This window comes from Megascapheus bottae, chromosome 17 (genome assembly GCF_031878675.1).
Source record: "Megascapheus bottae isolate mThoBot1 chromosome 17, mThoBot2.hap1, whole genome shotgun sequence".
NCBI classification, from domain to species: Eukaryota; Metazoa; Chordata; class Mammalia; order Rodentia; family Geomyidae; genus Megascapheus; species Megascapheus bottae.
This window is the reverse complement of record NC_143525.1, coordinates 17,092,345-17,114,478: the sequence shown is the minus strand read 5'-3', so window position 1 is coordinate 17,114,478 and position 22,134 is coordinate 17,092,345. Positions and strand designations below refer to the sequence as shown.

The following is a 22,134-nucleotide window of genomic DNA, read 5'->3' as shown; positions in this document are numbered from 1 at the left end:
AACCCTGGTCTTTGTGCATGCTAAGCAAGCACTCTACCACTAGGCCAAACTCCTGGTCTTGATGTGATTTATTTTTATACTGCTTCACTTAAACACTATTTTACATAACTTTTCAAACATGTTTATCTCCAATAAGAGGATTCAGAAAAAGATAAGTATAGAAACTTTGGTCCCCTTTTGTAGTGTTAACTTCTTTACCAAGTGTATGTACTACTTCCAAAGACATTCTTTTCACAAAAGAAAAGGCATTTCTTAGCCAGGTGCCAGTGACTCCGGCTATTCAGGAGGCTGAGATTAGGAGGATTGAAGTTGGAAGTCAACCTAGGCAGGAAAGTCAACAAGACTCCATATGGTATATCCATGTTATGTATATGGTATATATGATATATCCATGGATATATACAGCAAAAATAAAAGAATGGAGAAAACTGGTAGCAAAAAGCTCAAGAGGGGGGCGCTGGGAGTGTGGCCTAGTGGTAGAGTATTTGTCTAGCATCATGAAGCCCTGGGTTTGATTCTTTGGTACCACATGCACAGAAAAAGCCTTAAGTACTGTGTCTCAAGTGGTAGAGTGCTAGCCTCGAGAAAGCTCAAGGAGAGTGTCCAGGCCCTGAGTTCAAGCCCCAGGTCTGATTAAAAAAGAAAAAAAAAAGCTGAAGAGTTTGGGGGTCAGCTGTGAGCAAGTAGGCCTAGCAATTGGTCTTGAGTTCAAACTCAAGTTTTTTTTAAGTATTTCTTAAAGAAAATAATAAAGCCTTTCTTTAGAAAAAGAAAAAAAAATTCCATGTAGATCCCTGGGGCATAGCTAAATTGCTGTGGTTGTGGGGCTTGAGCTCAGGGCCCGGGCACTATCCCTGAGTCTCTTTGTACTCAAGTGCTAGAGCACTTGAGCCAAAGTGCCATTTCCGGTTTTTGAGTGATTATTTTGAGATAAGAGTCTCAAAGAGATTTTTCTACCCAGGCTGGCTTTGAACCATGATCCTGAGATCTCAGCCATACAGGCATGCTTAGGAATACAAGCATGAGCCAGCAGCACCCAGCTAACTTGCTGTTCCTGAAGAAACATCCTCCTCATACTGATGAAGCCTCTCTACCTCAAAGAGGGCAGGGGAAATAATGCTGGAGGTGAAAGAACATGTTTATACACAGGCCATAATGCTGTGTCAAACACTTGAAATAATGATTACTATTCTCATACTTTGCTTACTAGCTCAACAGGCAGCCTTGAAAAATCTAGCTGCTGTCACATTGTTTTACTGGATAATTGTATTTCTATACCTTGAATAGTTTTTAGGCTATGAACTGTAGTTGTGACACAGTTACTGTTTGCAAATACAATTATAATGAAAGTTTCTGCAAAGCCAGAGATAAGTAATTTATCAATTCCTTTGCTTAAAAAGAACAAGATGATGTTCACTCTTTGGATCCATTTCTGGATCCATCTTCCCTTCCACCTAGACACTATGTTGGACATGAACTTTATAACTTGGGAGGGAAAGGAGTGGGAGAGGGAGGAAAGCAAGAGAAAACAAGAGAGGGGATAACATTGTCTGAAAAGAAGTGTACTCATTACCTTACTTATGTAACTGTAAGCCCTCTGTATATAAGCTTTATAATAAAATTAAATTTAAGCTGGGCGCTAGTGGCTCACGCCTGTAATCCTAGCTACTCAGGAGGCTGAGATTTGAGGATCACAGTTCAAAGCCAGCCCAGACACTAAAAACCATGAGACTCTTATCTCCAGTTAACCACTAGAAAACCAGAAGTGGTGCTGTTGCTCAAGGGGTAGGGCAGTAGCCTTGAGTGAAGAGTTCAGGGACAATGCCTACTCCCAGAGTTCAAGTCCCATGACTGACAAAAAAACAATAATCGTAATCATAATTTAAAGAAAAAAGAGTAAGGCAGTAATACTTAACAAAGAATTTAAGCTTGTGTTAAAAGTATAACTCTATTGGGCCGGGAGTTTGGCCTAGTGGTAGAGTGCTTGCCTAGCATGCACAAAGACCTGGGTTCAATTCCTCAGTACCACCTACGTAGAAAAAAGCTGGAAGTAATGTTGAGGCTCAAGTGGTAGAGCTCTAGCCTTGAGAAAGTCCAACGACAGTACTCAGGCCCTGAGCTCAAGCCCAGGACTGGCAAAAAATAAATTAATTAATTGAAAAATATAAAAATCTTTAAAAGTATAACTCTATTTACTTTGAATTAAAAGTATTCAATTATTATTCTGTATATTCAGTAATAAAAGTGATCTACTATAGTCCATGCATTGATAGTATTATATTCAGTAAAAAGAATGTTTTCTGACATTTTTTTGCTATTTTTCTCTCTTTGGTTTTAATTTGATAGACGGAATTTTGTTTTTGTTCCCTCCATAGTTCCAAGTAAGAAGATATGTTTAGAACTGACTGCCACCCCAGGGATCATTTTATTTGAAATACTGTCAAAGCTTGTAGAGACTTCAGCCCTACCCAGAAAAACTATAATGGAAATAGTGAGGTAAGTGGCCAGGAAAAGCAGACTTCTCAGAGCCACTTAGAGGACAACTCATCAATATCCTACCCAACAAGAGTCTGGTTCAGAACAAGGGAGATGGTCCTATACCACCATGTTCCTGCCTGGCTCTGACATTGTAAGGCAGACCTCAGACTAACCCAAGGTCTCATTGTAGGCAAAAGTTTCAGCCTTCCCTAGCCTAGGCCACAGAATCCCCACAAAAGAAGACTTTTCCATGATTTCAAGTGAGCTTCAAAATCTGGTGTGGAGTACAAGACATATCCTACATGTAGGAACAACAGGTGCTTGGACTGTGAATGAGGTGTAGTAAGCTCAGACCTCCCACAGTAGTTTGGGAACTGGAGTGGAACAAGAGCCCACATATCTTGAAAACTTTTTAGTATCCCTCTTAGAGAAGTTTAAAAATAATAGAGACCACCAACAGTGTAAAAAAATATTTTATCTCCTCAATACTTTTCTATTCTAACTTGACTATAGGATGTGGAACAGAGGGATGCACAAAACTACTCATTTCATTTCATTTTAGTTCAAGGCCACTAATATACCTGCCATTAGTACACAAATGTTTTAACTGAGGCTTAACTCTTCAGCCTCAGTCTTCTTAGCTACAAAAGGTAAAAGTAGAGCTGGGAGTTTGGCAAGTGGTAGAGTGCTTGTCTAGCATGAACAAAAACTTGGGTTTGATTCGTTGGTACCATATACATAGAAAAAAAAAAGCTGGAAGTGGTGCTGTGGCTCCCGTGGTAGAACTCTGGTCTTGAGAAAGCCCAAGGACAGTGCTCAGGCCCTGAGTTCAAGGCCCAGGACTGACAAAAAAAATAATGCCTAATAATAATAATATCTGCCTTAAAGGGCAGCTGCAGGAATGATGTATGATAAGACATGTGAAAGTACATGGTATATTATAAAAGCTCAATGTTAGTTACTATAATGTGGAAATAATTAGAATAATCACAGGCTCTGTGTGTGTGTGTGTGTGTGTGTGTGTGTGTGTGTGTGTGTGTATGTGTACATACTATCATTCTGAAGTACAGATTAGTTATCCGAGAATCAAGGATACTTAAGATTTTTGTGCAAGTCTGATTCCAGAATCCAGGTTCATACTCACTTTCTTACACTGCCTCCCTCTCCCTCTCCCTCTCCCTCTCCCTCTCCCTCTCCCTCTCCCTCTCCCTCTGCCTCTCTCTCTCTCTCTCTCTCTCACCAGTCCTGGAGCTTGAACTCAGGGCCTGAACTCTGTCTTTGGACCTTCTCAAGCCTAGAGCTCTACCACCTGAGCCACAGCGCCACTTCTGGCCTTTTCTATGTATGTGGTACTGAGGACTCGAATTAGATTGTATTGTTGCTTCTTTGATTTTCTTATGAGGTAGTTATTTATCTCATCTCACTATCAGATTCCTAAAGACATTAAAAATGCTTAAAACCTCCCTAGCAAGCACAGGGCCCTGAGTTCAAACCCAGTACCAGCCCCAAAGCAAGACAAACAAAAACAAAATAAGACAAAGCCTGAGAACCCAGAAAGACTTATCTCTCACCAACATGGATTGCAGCACTACAGTACAACACCCATCAAGAACCAAACCCAACACAGAATATCCACATGGCCCCCTAGGAGAGTTCTCCAACTGAAAATCTCTTGCTACAAAGCCACCCTGCAAAACTTGTAGAGGCAAGTACGCTGAGAAACACACAAATACAACTGAACAGCCTGAAAAACACTGACACTTCCAAAGAAACACAGTAACTCTATCAACAGACCCCACAGAGAAAGAAATCAAGGAATTGCTTCATAAAGAACTTGAGGAAATCCAATGTGCTATAAGAGAAAACAGACAATTCAGCAAAATTCAGACAATTCATGATATATATGAGAAATTCAGCAGAGATAGTGATTAGTAAACACAACCAATCTGAAATCTTGCTGCAGGACTTGGAGGTATGAAGCAGGTGATAAAACATCTGCCTATGGGCTGGGAGTTTGGCCTAGTGGTTAAAGTGCTTGCCTAGCATGCACAAAGACCTGGGTTCGATTCCTTGGTACCACATACATAGAAAAAAGCCGGAAGTGGTGCTGAGGCTCAAGTGGTAGAGCTCTAGCCTTGAGAAAGTCCAAGGACAGTGCTCAGGCGCTGAGCCAAAGCCCAGGACTGGCAAAAAAAAAAAAACAAAAAACATCTGCCTATCAACACAAAGTTCTGAGTTTAAGTTCTAGTAATGTCGAAAGAAAAAAATAAAACGTACATCGTGGCATAAGCAATCTTGGTTCTTAGTACTAGATTATTTAGTAAACAGAATAAAAATACAACTAAAGCCAGGCACCAGTGGCTCATGCTGAGTTCTGAGGATCACAATTCAAAGCCAGCCTAGGCAGAAATGTCCCTTTGAGACTCTTTTCTCAATTAACCACTCAAAAAACAGAAATGGCACTATGGCAAAAGTGGTAGAGCTCTAGCCTTAAGCACAAAGAGGCTCAAGGATAGCACCCAGGCCCTGAGTTCAAGCCCCACAACCAACAACAACAATACAGTTGAGTACCTCAACAACATAACTGATGAGAGGATTTTTCTGAGTTATGAGATCTGAAATTATCCTATCATATTTTAAAAAGAAAAAATTGAAATCAGGCATGGTGGTTCACAGCTGTAATTCCACTTACTCAAAAGGCAAAGATAAGGAGGATTAAAGTTTGAGGCCAGCCCAGACTAAAAATTCAAGAGGTCCCACATTAATCATACATGGCAGCATGTACCTGAGATTTCAGCTAAACAGGAAGCCATGGGTTAAAAGACCACGATCTGAGGCTAGTCCCAGACAAGGTTGGGGGCATTGTTCAAATGAAAGAACAGCCTGCCTAACAAGCACAGAACCCTGAGTTCAAATTCTAGTACAACAAAAAAAGAGGGGAAAAAACTGAAGAGAAGAAAGTAAACCATAGAAATTCATGGGATATTATTAAGCAAGAAAAAAAAATTGAGCTGGTGGCTCACACCTGTAATCACCGAGGCACAGAGTTCAAGCACCACAACCAATAAAAAAGAAAAAAGAAAAAAAAATTGCACTTAGTAAAACAGTTCAAACAAATTAGCTGCAAAAACCTAACAAATCTCAGGACATAAACAGACATAAAAGAAGTTCAAAGAACTCCTAGTGAACTCAACGAAGAAAGATTCTCTCCAAGGAATCTTATGGCCAAATGGTTGAAAGTACAAGACAAAGAGAAAAATCCCTGTAAACAGGAAGGAAAAACTATCAAGTCACATATAAGAGCATCTCTATTAGAACATCATCTTTGCAGACAAAGAGACAGAGGGAGAGGGAGAACTTTGGCTTACACCCATCTGGAGGCTGAGATCTGAGGACCGAGGTTTGATGGCAGCAGGGACAGAAAAGTTCTGTGAGACTCTATTTTCATTTAATCAGGAAAATGCTAGAATGGAGGCATAAATAAAATGTTAGCCCAATAACCATAAGTAAGAACGTGGAGCAAAAGTGAGGCCCTGAGTTTTCAAGCCCCAGTACCACAACACATAGAAAAATCAGCAAACAATCCTAACAGACATTTGTAGAACCTCTCTCATTCTTCTCATCAGCACATTCTCCACATGTTAAACAATAAAACAAGCATCAGAAATTTGATTTTTAAAAAAATGGTAGCCAGGCAGAATAGCTCACATCTGTAATCCTAGCTATTCAGGAGGCTGAGATCTGAGGATCATGGTTCAAAGCCAGCCTGGGCATTAAAGAACATGAGACTTTTATCTCCAATTAATCACCAGAAAATAGGAAGTGGGGCTGTGACTCAAGAGCTCAAGGACAATGCCCAGGCCTAGAGGTCAAGCCCCACAGGTGACTAAATAAAAAAAAAATAAAAGGAAAAAAACCTTGATTTTAAAGTAATAAACATGATTAATATTTGTATTCAAGCTGGTACCACCTCAATGATTTCTCAAAGGTCTGAATAAGTGTTTTCAACACAAGACAAGCAGGTCTTGAGGAAGAAGGAAACCATAGATCATGGCCTACAGAGAGTCAATCTGTGACTATTCCATAAATGTCACAGGAAGAGGAACTCAAATACTATTGAACAAATATACAAAATAAAGTTAATCTGCATAGATAACCCACAAGTATTTTATCTTATAGCTGTTGTTTTTATCCATTTCTGAATTACTTTTTTTTTCTTTTTAAGCTATTTCCGAAAAAAATTCCAGGATGCCAGTGCAGAAATTTGGAATCCCTATGGAAAGGGAAAATTTAAGCCAGAAATGTGCACAAGTCCAAACACAAGCACAGCTGCCTTTGCTAATGCAGCCCGGGCTGCAATAATGAAAGAAAAGGATTTGTTTAAATTTCTTGAAGAGCTCAAGAGTAAGATCCATTTGTCCTTCTTGCTGGTTTATTTGGTGGTGTACTCTGTAATCCCAAATACTCAGGAGGAGATTGGGAGGATAGAAGTTTAAGGCTAGCCCAACCAAAATATCTCTAAGACCTCATCTCCATAAGTAAACTAGAAAAAGAGTGGAACACATCTGTAATCTCAGCTACATGGGCAGCTGAGGCTGGCTTTGAACAAAAATTTAAGACCTTATCTAGCAGCAGATCTGCTTAGCATATGATAGACCCTTAGTTAAAACCCAGTACTAGGCCAGGATCGTGGCCTAGTGGTGGCATGCTTGCCTAGCATGCACGAAGCCCTCGGTTCAATTCCCTGGTACCACTTACATAGGAAAAGCTGGAAATGGCACTGTGGCTCAACTGGCAGAACACTAACCTTGAGCAAAAAGTGTCCAAGGATAGTGCCCCAGCCCTGACTTCGAGCCCTGGTCTGGCAAAAAAAAAAAAAAAAAAAAAAACCCAGCATTACCTACCAGAAGAAAAAAGAAAGATATATTTGCATATGGTCAGAAATATTAGAAGCTGGGGCCGGGAGTTTGATCTAGTGGTAGAGTGCTTGCCTAGCATGCAAGAAGACCTGGGTTCAATTCCTTTGTACCACATACATAGAAAAAAGCTGGAAGTGGTGCTGAGGCTCAAGTGGTAGAGCTCTAGCCTTGAGAAAGTCCAAGGACAGTGCTCAGGCACTAAGCTCAAGCCCAGAACTGACAAAAAAAATTATATATGTATATAATTTTTATATATTATATATATATATATATATTAGAAGCCAAGATCAGACCTAAGCCCCTGACCTAACTTCTCAGACACCTGGGTGAAGCCTAGCATTTATATTTAAGCTGGTACCACTTCATACGGAGTGGGATATGGAGTGGAGTAGGAAGGCAGGGGACAATAGCAAAATAGGCGACTTGTGTTTGTCTTTTTTTTTGCAGAACTGTACCTTAGTCCCAAGATCTCACACACGCTAGGCAAGCACTTTGTCACTAAACTATATGCCCAACCTTACATGCTTGCAATTTGTAATGTAGCTCAGGCTGACCTTTACCTCAAGATCCTCCTGCCTTTGCCTCCCTAGTCCTGGGATTACAGGCCTGCACACCACCATCACTGGCTTAGTTTGAGTTTTTGAAACAAGATTTCACTAGTAACCCAGCTCACTTGGAACCAGAGATTCCTCCTGCCTTAGCTGTCTGAGTGCTGGGATTATATGCATGAGCTACCGCACTCAGATTCTTACTTGTCTTTTATGGGAACTTTTTTTTTTTTGGTGGTGGGGCTTGAACTCTGGGCCTGGGCATTGTCCCTGAGCTCCTCAACTCAAAGCTATCATTCTACCACTTAAGTCACACACCACTTCTGATTTTCTAGTGGTTAATTGGAGATGAGTTTCACAGTCTTTAGTGCCCAGGCTGGCTATGAACCAAGATCCTCAGATCTCAGCCTCCAAAGTAGCTAGGATTCCAGGTGTGAGCCATCACTACCGATGAGAACTTATTATGTTGTTAGTGATAGCAGTTTTGTTTTCTTCTTTCTAGGATGCAGTCTTCCTACAAAGAGCCCATACTCAAAAATACCCATCTTCCCTTTGTTCCCTAACGTGGATGGAGTGGTGATGGGAAAGCCACCAAAGGACCTACAGAAATTAGAACTGCTAAGGAGAAAGGAGCCTCTGGATTTCTTTGAGGACTACTTTTTCCATAAAAAAGACTGGAAAGCACAGGTGAGACTTAGATTTTCATGTTAGCTAACTTTGTTCTTGTTGTTTTGTCAGTTATAGGGCTTGAAGTCTGAGTCTGGACACTGTCCCTGAACTCTTCAGCTCAAAGCTAGTGCTGTACCACTTTGAGCCACAGTGCCACCTCTGGTTTTCTAATGGTTACTTAGAGATAAAAGTCTTATGGACTTTTGGGCCCAGGCTGGCTTTGAACTGTGATCCTCAGATCTCAGCCTTCTGAGTAGCTAGGATTACAGGCATGAGCCACCAGTGCCCAGCTATATATATTTAGATTTTTTTTTTTGGTAAGTCATGAGGCTTGAACTAGGCCTGGGTGGCTACTACCCTACTCCTGGGTCTGGGCATTGTCCTTGAGCTCGTCATCTCAAGGCTACTGCCCTACCCTTGAGCCATTTTCTAGAGGTTAATTGGAGATAAAAGTCTCAGGTCCTTTTGTGCCCAGGCTGGTTTTGAACCTTGATAGCAACTGGCTAATTTTTTTTTTAATGTAGCAAAAGAGTATCATGCTTTTTGTGAAAAAAATGTATCTTTAGTCATTATATTTATAATAAGATACTTGAAGTATATTCCAAACATAGGCCCACATGTAAATATGTCACTTAATATCAATAAATAATTCAATTTACTGAAGATGCCAGCTCTTAGTCCCAGTTAGGACAGGTTCTATAAGAATAACAGTGATGAGGGCCGGGAGTTTGGCCTAGTGGTAGAGTGCTTGCCTAGCTTGCACCAAGACCAGGCTTCAATTCCTTGGTACCACATACATAGAAAAAAGCCAGAAATGGTGCTGTGCCTCAAGTGGTAGAGTCCTAGCCTTGAGAAAGCTCAAGGACAGTGCTCAGGCTCTGAGTTCAAGTCCCTGGAATGGAAACACACACACACACACACACACACACACACACACACACACACACCAGTGATGAACGACCTGCATTGCTGTCCCATCAACTCAGGGGCCAGAAGCTGTATTTAGGATTCCCTCAACTAGCCAGAGCCTGTGATTGGCCAAATACCATGCAACAGGAGGGCCAAGTCTATGCCAGCACTCTGACGATGGGACCATCTTGTTCCTCATTAAACCTTGTCATGGGACCAACTGTACCTCTGGACTTTTATCAGGTGTATGGCTGGTCATTGCTAGTTCTGGTTTTGTTTAGTTGGTTCTTTTAGACAGGGTCTGAAACCATATGTAAACTACACTGGCATGGAATGTATGGTAACCACTAGCTTAGAACTGGTGATCTCCCTGCCTCCTGAATGTTGGGATTACATGAATAGACCCCCATGCCTCACTATCATCACAAGTTTTAAGATCTCAAAGCAAAGACACCCACATTTCCAGCTCTTCTGGCTTCCTCTAAGTTTGCCATAGGCCTTTCACTTGAGCACAGGAATGAGATTTGTTTGGAATCAAGCCACCCTGCAAGTCATGTCTGAGTTCCCAAGAAAAGTATTTAATCTAGGTGCTAAGACAGCCCAGACATACTAAATCCACTAGCACAACAATGTTCATTGAAGAACTATATACCACAGCAAAGATATGGAACCAACCTAGATGTCCCTCAGTTGATGAATGGATCAACAAGATGTGGTATTTGTACACAATGGAATTCTATGCTGCTGTCAGAAAGAGTGACATCGCCCCATTTGTTAGGAAATGGAAAGACTTAGAAATAATCATATTAAATGAAGTAAGCCAGAAGTAAGTTCAAAGGAACTTAGACTCAATGGTTTCCCTCATTTGTCATAATCAGTAGAAACCTTGGGCTGTCCTAGCAGAGATTTGCAATAGAGCAAAACCTTGATACAAAAGGCCATACAGTATGAAGCTAAATGAAAGGACCTCTAGGATATAGAAACAAAAGCCATATAATGAATGATGGTTGTCCTTAAGGTACTATGTTATCTTTCATCTCTTTTGTTTGCTGTCCCTAGGTTATCTCATATGGTTACAGTATTTCACTTTGTTATCTGATATATTGGATATATTTGTATTTGGTTATTTGAAATTGGATAGGGAAGGGGGGAAAACAAGATAAGGGGTGGGGGTGGGGGGGAGGGAAATGGGGACCAAGACATGTGAAAGGGTATCAATGTATGGGAATTAATGCACCTTCTATCTGGCAAATATCATGTAACCCTTCTATTAATTACAATAAAAAATATATGAAAAAAAAAGCCAGCCGAGGTATGAAAGTCTATGAGACTCATCCCCAATTAACCATCAGAAAACTAGAAGTGATACTGTGGCTCAAACTGGTCTTGAACTGAAGAGCTCAGGGACACCACGTAGGCACAGAGTTCAAGCCCCACGACTGACAAGAAAACAAAAGAAAAGAAAAGAAAAGAAAAAAGCTCTCTCATATGGAAGGAAAAAACAACTGGACTAAAGGATAGAAAAATCATAAGGTAGAAAGATATATTAAGAGAATTCATATAAAGTAGTTGAACTCAGAACCTGAGTACTATCCCTTAGCTTTTTTTTTTTTTTTTTTTTTTTTTTTTTGCCAGTCCTGGGCTTGAGCTCAGGGCCTGAGCACTCTCCTTGGACTTTCTCAAGGCTAGAGCTCTACCACCTGAGCCTCAGCACCACTTCCGGCTTTCTTCTATGTATGTGGTACCAAGGAATTGAACCTGGGTCTTTGTGCATGCTAGGCAAGCACTTTAACCACTAGGCCAAACTCCTAGTCCTAGCTTTTTCACTCAAATTTGGCACTCAACCAATTGAGCCACATCTCCACTTCTGGGTTTTTAATGGATAAAAGATAAAAGTCTCAGGGCAGGGAGTTTGGCCTAGTGGTAGAGTGCTTGCCTAGCATGCATGAAGACCTGGGTTCGATTCCTCAGTACCACATACGTAGAAAAAAGCCGGAAATAGTGCTGAGGCTCAAGTGGTAGAGCCCTAGCCTTGAGAAAAATCCAGGGACAGTGCTCAGGCCCTGAGCCCAAGCCCAGGACTGGCAAAAAAAAAAAGAAGAAGAAGAAGCTAAAAGTCTTACAGACTTTCCTGCCTGGGCTAGCTTTGAATCATGATCCACGATCCTCGATCCTCGTGTAGTTAGGGTTATAGGCAAGAGCCACTCCTAACCCGTATATTAGGAAGTTTTAAAGAAACAAGATTAATAGTAGCAGGAGTTCAAAGGCCTAACTTTTCTGCAGCACTATGAGCTCTGTAAGAGTGTTAACAATGGGCCGGGAGTTTGGCCTAGTGGTAGAGCGTTTGCCTAGCATACACAAAGACCTGAGTTTGATTCTTTGTACCACATACATAGAAAAGCCAGAAGTGGTGCTGTGACTCAAGTGGTAGAGCAGTAACCTTGAGGAAAAAACACAAGGACAGTGTTCAGACTCTGAGTTCAAGCCCCAGAACTAGCACACACACAAAAAAAAGCATTAACAGTGAATGGAGAAAAGGAACATAGAGTATCCGTTAACGAATGCCTGAATTAAATTAGGTAATACACATTTCCAAAGTGGGCAGTAGATTCACCTGCTTTCTCTAACTAGGAATAGGCAAGGACAGACTTTGGTTACTATGGCACACACCTACTCTGTGGCACATACCTTCACTTTTGTGCAGATTCTTGATTTTTCTCCTTTCATTGCTAGAGATTAAACCTACATCTTACGTATGGTTCCAACAACAATGACACATGGTTCTGCAACAACTAAAAGATCATATATAAATTCCCTCATAATAAGATATACATGTTTATGTTTTTGTTGTATAATTCAAACCAATATGTATCCTATACCTTCTTTTAAAATGTGCATTTCAGGCAGCACATATAAAGCCAGTGAACTCTGCCTCGGGCTATCCTGATGAAATCCTTGCCATCGACCATTTATTCAAGAAAAAACATAATTGGACATTGCCTGATGCTGTTGCTATTAAGCCGCATGTGAGTACTAATTGTAGAAAGCCTTCCCCTTCAACACCACCCCTTAAACTTGGAGAATCTTTATCAGCACCTTGTCTTCAAAATGAGACAAGATGGGTTCTCATTGTTATCTATTGTAATAACATTTCTTGTGCATAAACAAACAGATTAAAAGTGTCCAGGGTTAGGATTCATCCTGTTAATCATTTATGAAGCTGCAGTCAGCATTATTACTGGGACATTCATTTGTTACATGCTGGAAATAGCAAACTAATTAAGGTAGTAAACCACAGAATCTGTGAGTGGTGTACTTGGTGAGCAATAATGTATGAATGAAAGCAGCATTATTAATGCAACAGCAAGAATATTAGTAGCTGACATGCACTTCCTGTCTAGCACCGGGCTCTACAAGGATTCCAAAATTGTTCTACAGGTACGGACTCATTTCTCACAACTCCCACCCCCCACCACCCTCTCAGAAACAGCACTGTAAAAATTCCTTCACAGTTCAAAAGTATGTATAGAATGGTTAAATGATTTGCTCAAAAGTACCCAGCCAGGAAGAAACCTATCAAGGATTATGAGCAGGGTGGCTCCAGAACACACACCTGTAAAGCACAACTCTGTGCTGCCTGTCTACAGTGTGCTCTGTCTTAGCAACTTTACTACTTTTCAGTGAAGACCTCTTTATACTGCTTCTCTTTGGTATTTGTCCGTAATGATCAAAGTCTGCATCACATTTCTGCTTTCTTGGCTTTCTCACACTGCATCTTCAGTCCCTCTGGCTCAGTGTGCTCTTCTCTCTCTTCTCTTTCCTTTATCCCTCTAGAAATGATATGATGCCCAGGTGTCTACTCTTGTGCTACTCTTTTCACTGCACATACACACACACACACACACACACACACACACACACACACACACACACACACATATTCTATTCAGTTATTCAGTAAGTGTTTAGGCAGGAGTTCTGAGATGAGGAGATAGCATGAGAAAAAAACACAGCTCCTCCTCCTTTTAGCAAGTTTGGAGGCACAAGAAAGTTACTGAGGAAGAAATGGATAGGAGGAATACAGTGGGATAAATAAGACTTTAGGACTTCAAACTGCATGCCACAGAACACAAAGATGTGAGCTCAGCATGGCACATCATGCACTAGAGTAAATGGAGGTTGAGTAAAGCCTCAAGTACCAGCTGCTGAAGATCAATAGTCTGTCATTCCTATAACCCAGACATAGCAGAACACTGGATCTCGGGGCCTGGTGAAGGAACCGCTAGGACAAGTGTTTAGGCTATTTCAGTCTATCTTACTGTTTGCCACTTAATACAGTGATAACTGTTGAATTTGTCCCTAGCCTAGACTTCTTTCCTGTGCCTTATCTCACTGACTAATTCATAAATACTTCCAACTCTCTGCTATATCTCATAACACATAGAACTAACTTATGGTGTCCAGCACCAAACATCATCTTCTGTTTCAAGCTGGCACTTCCCTGAGGACTTTGTAGTTGTTGAGACTGCCATGGTCTTGTCCCCTGTAGCCAGAAGGCCAGAAGACATTCTTAACTTTTCATTCCTCACACCCATCACCACATCCAACCTCTCTGTCCCATTCTACCTTTGCCTTAGCTGAGGCCCTCCACGGGTCCAGTCTAGACAACAACTTCCATCCTTGAGGTCCTCTTCTCTGTAGCTGCTCTTCCGTAGCCATTCTCCACACAGCTAAGGATCTAACATGAAGATCCAGTCACAGGATTGTCCTGATTAAGAATAAATGCTTCCCTGTCAGTGCTGGCAAAGTTTTTCAGTTATCCACATAACTGAGAGATTTGTCTCTCTTGCATCAGAAACAGTGGCTCACTGAAGGATGAACAAGGGATCACCCTACCTACACTGACATCAATAACTGACAAGTTTGTGTCTACGGGCCTGCTTCTCCTCCATCATTACTCCTTCCTTCCCACTTTAAACATGACACTGAAGTGCCTGAACCCTTCCCACCAATGCTGTTTACTGTCAGCCATTGTTTATGCTGCCTCCTCTTCCTGGTACACCTTCTCATCAGCACTCCCTCAAGTTTATCAAATCCTCACAGACTTACTCAGCTATTCTTCTACTGCTTCTCCCTGCCCCAAACTCAGATGGGTGCCAATTATGTGCCCCAACTCTGTTCTACCATATTTTAATGTGTGTGTGTGTGTGTGTGTGTGTGTGTGTGTGTGTGTGTGTGTGTGTACTGAATTTGGTTGAACTCAAAACCTGGATACTTCTTTCCTTAAGTTGCTTTGCTCAAAGCTAGTATGACTCACATGCATTTGAAGGTAACTACGGTGAATATCTGCTCTTGTTGCAGGTGAAGAAAGCTACAGAGACCTATCATTTAGGAATTGCTGTTGAACACCGGAAAGATATGCTAAATTTCTGGCGGAAGATCCGAGGGGATCTGGTTGGACTAGAAACTGGAAGTGAGACCTTTTATGACACCTTTTCTACTTATTCTTGGTCCTGGAATGTTTGCCAAGAGCTGCTTTCTCCTAAGGACTTACGGTTGCATGATGCCTGCATGAACAGAAATCCCTCCTCCCACAGCTCCGCATTCTCTTCCGCATCAGATATCAACGAAGGTGACATAGAGACTGGAAGAAAAAGAAAACGGAAAGGCTTCAAAGGGTTTCGACAATGAAAACTCTACATTTTTCTGAGCAACTCATCAAAAACTACTTTTTCATAGTTATCAAAATTACGAGTTCTTGCTTTTGTCTAGTACATTCTTAGCAGATGGAAATTTTGACATCTTTTGAATTCTGACGAGTAAAAAAAGTTTACGTCATAAAATGATTACACTGTCCTAAATTTTTACTAGCAAGTAGATAACATCCCTGCTAAAAAAATGCCAGTTGCTCTCTGCTGCCCCCACCTGGATTAAAACTAACTTAGCAGAAAGAAAAATCTGGCCCCTGATTTCCTAAGAGCCTCCACACAATAAGCTTCTGAGCTTTTGGTGACTGTAAATGGAATTAGGCTTTCCCAAGGTTTATGAAAGAGGCCAGTGGCTGAGGATGGCAATAACCTTTCAGTTTTAGGGGTTATCACAGCCCCCTAGGAAACTTGTAACTGTATGTTGTGCCCTGTTCAAGGTCTTAGCTATATAACAGTGAACAAATAAAATACCTAACCTCACTGGGCTTACTAATGGAACTAGTTAAAACTATTGACTCAACAACTCCATTTCTAGAAATTAATCCTAAAAAAAGTGAATATAGAAAATCATTTAGTTACTAAGGGGTATTTGTTTTGTTTTGTTTTTTGTCATCCCTGGGGCTTGCACTCAAAGCCTGGGCCCTCTCCTTAAGCTTTCTCAAGGCTAGAGCTCTACCACTTGAGCCACAGCACCACTTCCAGCTTTTTCCATATATGTGGTACTGAGGAATCGAATCCCAGTCTTTGTGCATGCTAGGCAAGCACTCTATCTCTAGGCCAAACTCCTAGCCTGTTACCAAGGGTTTTTTTTTTGTTGTTGTTATTGTTTGTTTGTTTGTTTTTGTCATGATTGGCTTGAACTCTGGGCCTGGACACTGTCCCCGAGTTCTTCCATTCAAGGCTATAACTCTATCACTTGAGCCACTTCTGGTTTTCTGGTGATTAACTGGAGCTAAGAGTCTCTTAGACTTTTGTGTCTGGGCTGGCTTTGATCTGTGAACCTCAGATCTCAGCCTTCTGAGTGGCTAGGATTATAGACATGAGCCACCAGTGCCGGGTTATGAATTCTTTTTTTTTTTAATTAGGAGATTGAGTTTTACTGAAGACTCTATCTAGAGACTGTATTTGAAAGCAAACTAAAAAATGCAAAACAGGGGGGAGGGAAAGGGAGACAAAAAAATGACAAGGTTTGAGAAGTAACATACCCATTACCTTATAAATGTAACTGTAACCCCTCTATACATTATCCTGACAATAAAATATCAATATTTGAATAACAGTACATGTGAAAAAAAAAGCAAAACAAACTAGGGGTGTGGCTCAAGTAGTATTAGTACTTACCTCACATGCACAAGGTCTTAGATTCAATCCCAACTTCCAATAAATTATTAATAAAGCAGTGCATAATAGAATTTGTTCTGAGGCTATTTTAAATTAAAAGTTTTTTTTAAAGTTATTTTTATAAACAGGAATGACCACAAGGATATAAAAAGGTGCTAATGAATTAACTTGTGAGACACAATATTTGTTTTATTGCTCATAAATACTCTATGATGTACATATATTTGTTACTCAACAGAAAAATAAGTCTTAAAGCCGGGTGCAGTGGCTTTTGCCTATAATCCTAGCTACTCAAGAGGCTGAGATCTGAGGATCTCTATTCAAAGCCAGCAGTAATGAACTTGAGACTTTAATCTCCAGTTAACTCCAATTCCCCAAAAATGGGAGGTGGGGCCTTGGCTCAAGGGGTAGGTCAGTAGCCTTGAGCTGAAGAGCTCAGGGACGGCGCCCAGGCCCAGAGTTCAAGTCCTATGACCCCCACCTACCCACCCACCCCCCAAAAAATAAGGCTTGATTTTGTAATCTTAGCCCTCAGAAGGTAAAGGCAGGAAGATCTAAAGTTCTGGGCTACCGAGAGCCTGCAGAGTTGAGATCTTTCCTCAAAAAAATAAAAATAGTCTAGGCACAGCAGCTCATGTCTATACCACAAGCTACTCAAGAGGCATAAATCACAAGGATCACAGTTCAAAGCCAACCTGAACAAAAAGTATTGAGAACTCATTTCAATCAACAAGCTGGGCATGATGGTATGCATCTGTCTAACTGTGCAGGAGACCATAAATAGGAGGATCACTGTCCACTGCCAGCCTGGGAAAAAAACAAGACCCTATCTGAAAAATAACATAAAGAAAAAAAGGAAGGGAAAAAAAGAAGGCAATGTATAAAATAACTTTACCTTAAGTTGAACAGACACCAAGATACTTCTTCCCCAGTTTTCTGTTGCAAAGTGCATGTTTAAAGACTCCACTGATGGAACTGAAAGAAAAGCATGAAATAATTAGCCATCTTTGTCCTAGGCTAACACCCAAGGGAGTGATCTAGAATACGTTTTTAACCTTTACAAACTCTTCCATTGAGCAAGAAGCGTTTTCAGTACTTCACTCCTCTGAAACAATATGGTCACTATAGTCTAAAGCTACAGATAACTTGAGGCTAGATCTTCCAAATTCATCTGAAAAATTTTAGATGATTTAAAAGATGGAGAAAAATGAGTTGTACAGGCTAACCAAATATAAGTATGTTTAAGTTCAGGGCACTTAAAAACACTTCACAGGGGCCAGGAGTTTGGCCTAGTGGTAGAATGCTTGCCTAGCATGCAAGAAGACCTGGGTTTGATTCTTCAGTGCCACATACATAGAAAAAAGCTGGAAGTGGTACTGTGGCTCAAGTGGTAGAGCTCTAGTCTTGAGATAGTCTAAGGACAGGGTTCAGGCCCTGAATTCAAGTCCCATGATTGGCAAAAAAGGGGGGGAGAAAAATTGGGAAAAAATTTTAATGTGCCAAATTATTGGGCATTCCTGGTGAGGAGAGAGAAATTCCAATTTTTTTTGAAAGGGTTATTTTGTTCAAAATGTTTCAAACAATCATGAGGATGACAAATGTTATTTGTCTTCAAATAAAGAACATGTTCTTGACTGTCATATTTTTTTCATAACTACAGATAGCTTAAGTAGGCTCCTCCCAATTTTTCAGTGGGAAAAATTCTGAGTCTCATATTAACTCCCTTAAGTAGTTGTTGTTGTAGTAGTTTTGCTTTGATTTTGCTGGTCCTGGTGCTTGATCTCAGGGCCTGGGCACTGTCCTTGAGCTTTCTCAAGGCTAGAGCTCTAGCCACAGCACCACTTCTGGCTTTTTCTGTACTTACCGTGGAAACAAACCCAGGGCTTCATGCATGCTAGGCAAGCACTCTACCACTAGGCCACATTCCCAGCCTCCCCTAAGTTTTATCTGCAGAAACTCCCTACAGTGGAACACCAGTGTCCTTTATGTAGCACTGTACTAATTAATAACTTTGTCTCCATCATTTGGAAGTCATCCACATTTTATTGATAGCATGCTTCTAGTTTCTTTTGAGAACCAGACTCTAGTGATTACGGAAATAATCATGTAAGGCTGAAATGCATTAATATTGCAAGCTGTATGTATGTATTGCAATCAGTATTGTAATAATTAAACCTAGTTAGTTGTTTGTTTTTTTAAATTTGTCCATGTGAGGAGTGAACCTCATGTGCTTGAAATTCATTTCATATCCACCCCCAAAGTGTGTGCGTTACAGAACCCCAGTAATTGCTGTTTTCTCCCACTGCTTGTTACCTTCCTCCATTCTGGCTATCAAGTTCACAATGGATGCGGGTACCTTTATGTCTTTAAAGATGACCTAAGAATTTTCTTGTCTTAAAACACGAGGGATGGAGGGTTGGAGGCTAGGCTTGGGTGGTAAAACGCCAGCCAAAGAGCCAAAGCTTCAGGTACCCCGTTCAAGTCTGGGGAGGCCAGGGACATGAAGGGAAGAACTGCGGCGTGACTCAAGTGGTAGAGCGCCACTGAGCCAGCAGCCTAGAATAAGTGTGCACCCCTAAGTTGGAATCCTGATACCAACACACACACACGAGGGAAACGAGTGAGCCTGCGCGATTCCAACACTGAATGTGGGGGAGGGGGTCTCAGGGAGAATGTCTCCCATTGTCTCCCCAAGTGACACATCCACTAGCGTCCCCAGGGGAGGGAGAGAGTCCTCCCGAGTCAGGCCCTCCGCCCTCTTCCCTGGAGACCTCCACCCCAACTTGAGGGACCGCCTCCCTTCTTTCCCGCGCTGACCCGGAAACTTCCGGAAGGGGCGTGGCCGCCAGGAAGGCACTTCCGGGCCCGGTGTCATGGCGGCTCCCGTAGACGGGAAGAGACGAGCGTTCGGGAGCCGGCTTCTGAGCGACCCGGCGAAGGTCTTCCACCACAATGCCTGGTAAGCGCCCTGCCGCGTGTCCCGCGGCTCCCGAGCGATTCGGGAGGCCTCCCAACCCCCCCAACCACCCGGCCGGCAGCTCGGAACGCGAAGCCGCTAAACCGCCCGTTCGGTTTCCGCAGGGACAACGTGGAGTGGTCGGAGGAGCAGGCCGCGGCGGCGGAGAAGAAAGTGCAAGAGAATAGCACCCAGCGGGTGTGCCCGGAGAGACAAGGTGGGCACCGACCCTCCACGTGCTGCCGCACGCGGCCCCTGGCCCGGCCCCCGGGATCCTTTGTTACTGGCCGGCTGCAGAACTCGAGGGTAGAACGGAGGGGGAGGGGGGCGTCGAACGCACGGCCGGGGTCACAGGGTGTGGGGGTTTTAGGGCTTTCCGAGTTCTTACGTGAGGGAGCGTTAACTAACCATTATGGCTTTTTTCTGGTATCTGAGTTATTCATGGTCTACATGCGACCGGAAAGTGGCAACCTTATGGTCTGATAATCATCTCAGAATGTGGTTTTTCCAGTATTTATACTTTTTGAGGGTTCCCATTGAGGGTAGATTGCGACTCTAAGTACTGTTGAGTGAGGAGGCTTAATAACTGGGGATAGTACATCTTCTGGTGTGATGGGAAAGTGTTTAGGGCCAAGGAAAGATGGTTGAAGCTGAATGGCGATAGGTCTGGCCAAAGAGAAAAAAAGAGGCCTCTCTTAAAGTGGAGAATATATTCACTGTAGAACATCCCCAGACTATGACTAAAACTAATTGATTCTGTGACTCAATTGACAATTGGAAATAGGACTTTGAGAGTGATGCCCATTTAAAAAGGATCTTATACAATAAGATTACAGTTAGATAGCATCCATGGTATATAGTTTGACAGACCAGTTTAAAGCAAAGTAGAATTGAAAGGAAATTTTGAGTAGCATGTATCACAGTTTCCTCCTTTTGGGGGGGGGGGCAGCCCTGGGACTTGAACTCAAGGCTAGCACTCTGCCACTTGATCCACAGCACCAATTCTGGCTTCTTCATTTTTTTTTTTTCCCCTCTTTATATGGGATACCGAGAAATTGAGCCCAGGGCTTAGTGCATGCTAAGTAAGCATGCTACTACTAGGCCACAACACCTGCCCCTCCTCTTTTTTATGGTTAAACTTCAGCCAGGGACTGTGGTGTACATCTGTATGTAGTCCCATCTACTTGGGAAAATCACTTGAGCTTGAGTTTCAAGGCTATCCTGGGAAACATAAGGCAGGCTATCTCAAAAAGAAAAAATGAGCCGGGCTCATTCACAGCCTGTAATCCTAGCTACTCTGGAGGCTAAGATCTGAGGATCAAGGGTCAAAGTGGTGGGGCGGGGGGCAGGGGGGGGCACAAAAGAACCTGAGACTCTTATGTCCAGTTAACTTCTAGAATTGGGAAGTGGGGCTTGGCTCAAGGGTAAGGCTGTAGCCTTGAGGTGAAGAGCTCAGGAACAATGCCCAAACCCAGGGGAAGGGCAGTAGCCTTGTTCCTAGAGCTCAGGGACAGTGCCTAGGCCCAGAGTCCAAGCCTCTAACCCAACCACCCCCCCAAAAAAAAGCTTTCTGGAAATCAGAAATAGGGAGCATTAATATATAATAGTAACTAGTAGAAATTACTTAAGAAATGCCTTCAGCTCTGAGACTGCAGCTCTATTTGAATATATTTTTATTTTTAAATTATACTGGTAAAGCAGAATATCTGACATTTGATATAAACAAAATGTTTTGAGACTGATTCTTAAAATTCTTTCTGAAATATTTTCAGTTGATTACGAGGTCAATGCTCATAAGTACTGGAATGACTTCTACAAAATTCATGAGAATGGATTTTTCAAAGATAGACACTGGCTATTTACCGAATTCCCTGAATTGGCACCTAGACAAAATGAAAATTATTTGAAAGATTTGCACTTAGAGAACAAGAGAAATGAAATTCCTGAATGTGGAAGCAGTGACAATGGATCTGATTTAACAATAAAAGAGCAACACAAGTGCCCTGCCAGCCTTGGACATAAAATACAGAAGCCTCCTGAGGAAGAGGCTATAACTCAGAAACTCAGTCATCTGATGGTTTGTACTGACAGCTTTCCTGGATCCTCGGCCACCTACAGAATACTTGAGGTAATCTCTGTGATACAGTTCATAAAGCTGTCACCCTGCCCGCCAAATAGCATTAAAAAGGCTAATGATCCCGAAGTGTCTGTTGAAAGTGTCTTAATTTAGTACTTATGTTTAATTGGCCTGGAATAACTTCCATTGTTTGAACTGTGAAAGAAAGTACCTAAGTGTCCACGTGCCACCTGTAATCCTAGCTACTCAGGAGATTTGAGGATTGTGGTTTAAAGCTAGCTCAGGCAGAGAAATCTGTGAGACTCTTACCTCCAATTAACCATCAAAAGGCCTGAAGTAGAGCTCTGGATCAAGTGGTAGATTGCTAACCTTGAACACCAAAGATCAAGGACAGCATCTGGGCCCTGAGTCTCAAGGACTGGCACAAATCAAAAAGAGAATAATTACCTAAGTGGGTACCATAATGGAAATGACACAATTAGGATACTACCACTGGGAGCTTATTTTGAAACTGGTTTATCTTAGAGTT

The 22,134-nt window shown here is 41.9% G+C and overlaps 2 protein-coding genes and 1 long non-coding RNA gene across 10 annotated transcripts in view; 2 read left to right on the top strand and 1 right to left on the bottom strand.

The window, feature by feature from the left end:
• Efcab3 (EF-hand calcium binding domain 3) overlaps positions 1-15,399 on the top strand; it is a 97,450-nt gene extending 82,051 nt beyond the window's left edge. For 5 of the 7 annotated variants that reach the window (XM_090349986.1, XM_090349988.1, XM_090349987.1 and 2 more), the window contains 5 exons: positions 2,376-2,496; positions 6,704-6,882; positions 8,448-8,632; positions 12,427-12,549; positions 14,885-15,381. In XM_090349986.1, coding sequence (XP_090206112.1) covers positions 2,376-2,496; positions 6,704-6,882; positions 8,448-8,632; positions 12,427-12,549; positions 14,885-15,214 — 938 coding nt within the window. In that variant the 3' untranslated portion in view covers positions 15,215-15,381. Of the gene's footprint in view, positions 1-2,375; positions 2,497-6,703; positions 6,883-8,447; positions 8,633-12,426; positions 12,550-14,884 lie in introns of those variants that run through there. The other 2 variants (XM_090349992.1, XM_090349989.1) reach the window with 2 other exon arrangements.
• The window catches only part of LOC150051199 (uncharacterized), a 27,240-nt gene extending 7,762 nt beyond the window's left edge, over positions 1-19,478 (bottom strand). Inside the window, exons 1-3 of the long non-coding RNA XR_016538288.1 lie at positions 19,390-19,478; positions 17,468-17,547; positions 15,078-15,167 (exon numbers count right to left, since the gene is read on the bottom strand). This is a non-coding gene — a long non-coding RNA (uncharacterized LOC150051199). The remainder of the gene's footprint in view (positions 1-15,077; positions 15,168-17,467; positions 17,548-19,389) is intronic.
• The window catches only part of Mettl2a (methyltransferase 2A, tRNA N3-cytidine), a 17,119-nt gene continuing 14,430 nt past the window's right edge, over positions 19,446-22,134 (top strand). Inside the window, exons 1-3 of one of the 2 annotated variants that reach the window (XM_090349993.1) lie at positions 19,446-19,531; positions 19,654-19,745; positions 21,301-21,656. In XM_090349993.1, the coding sequence (XP_090206119.1) occupies positions 19,446-19,531; positions 19,654-19,745; positions 21,301-21,656 (534 nt within the window). The remainder of the gene's footprint in view (positions 19,532-19,653; positions 19,746-21,300; positions 21,657-22,134) is intronic. The other variant, XM_090349995.1, reaches the window with a different exon arrangement.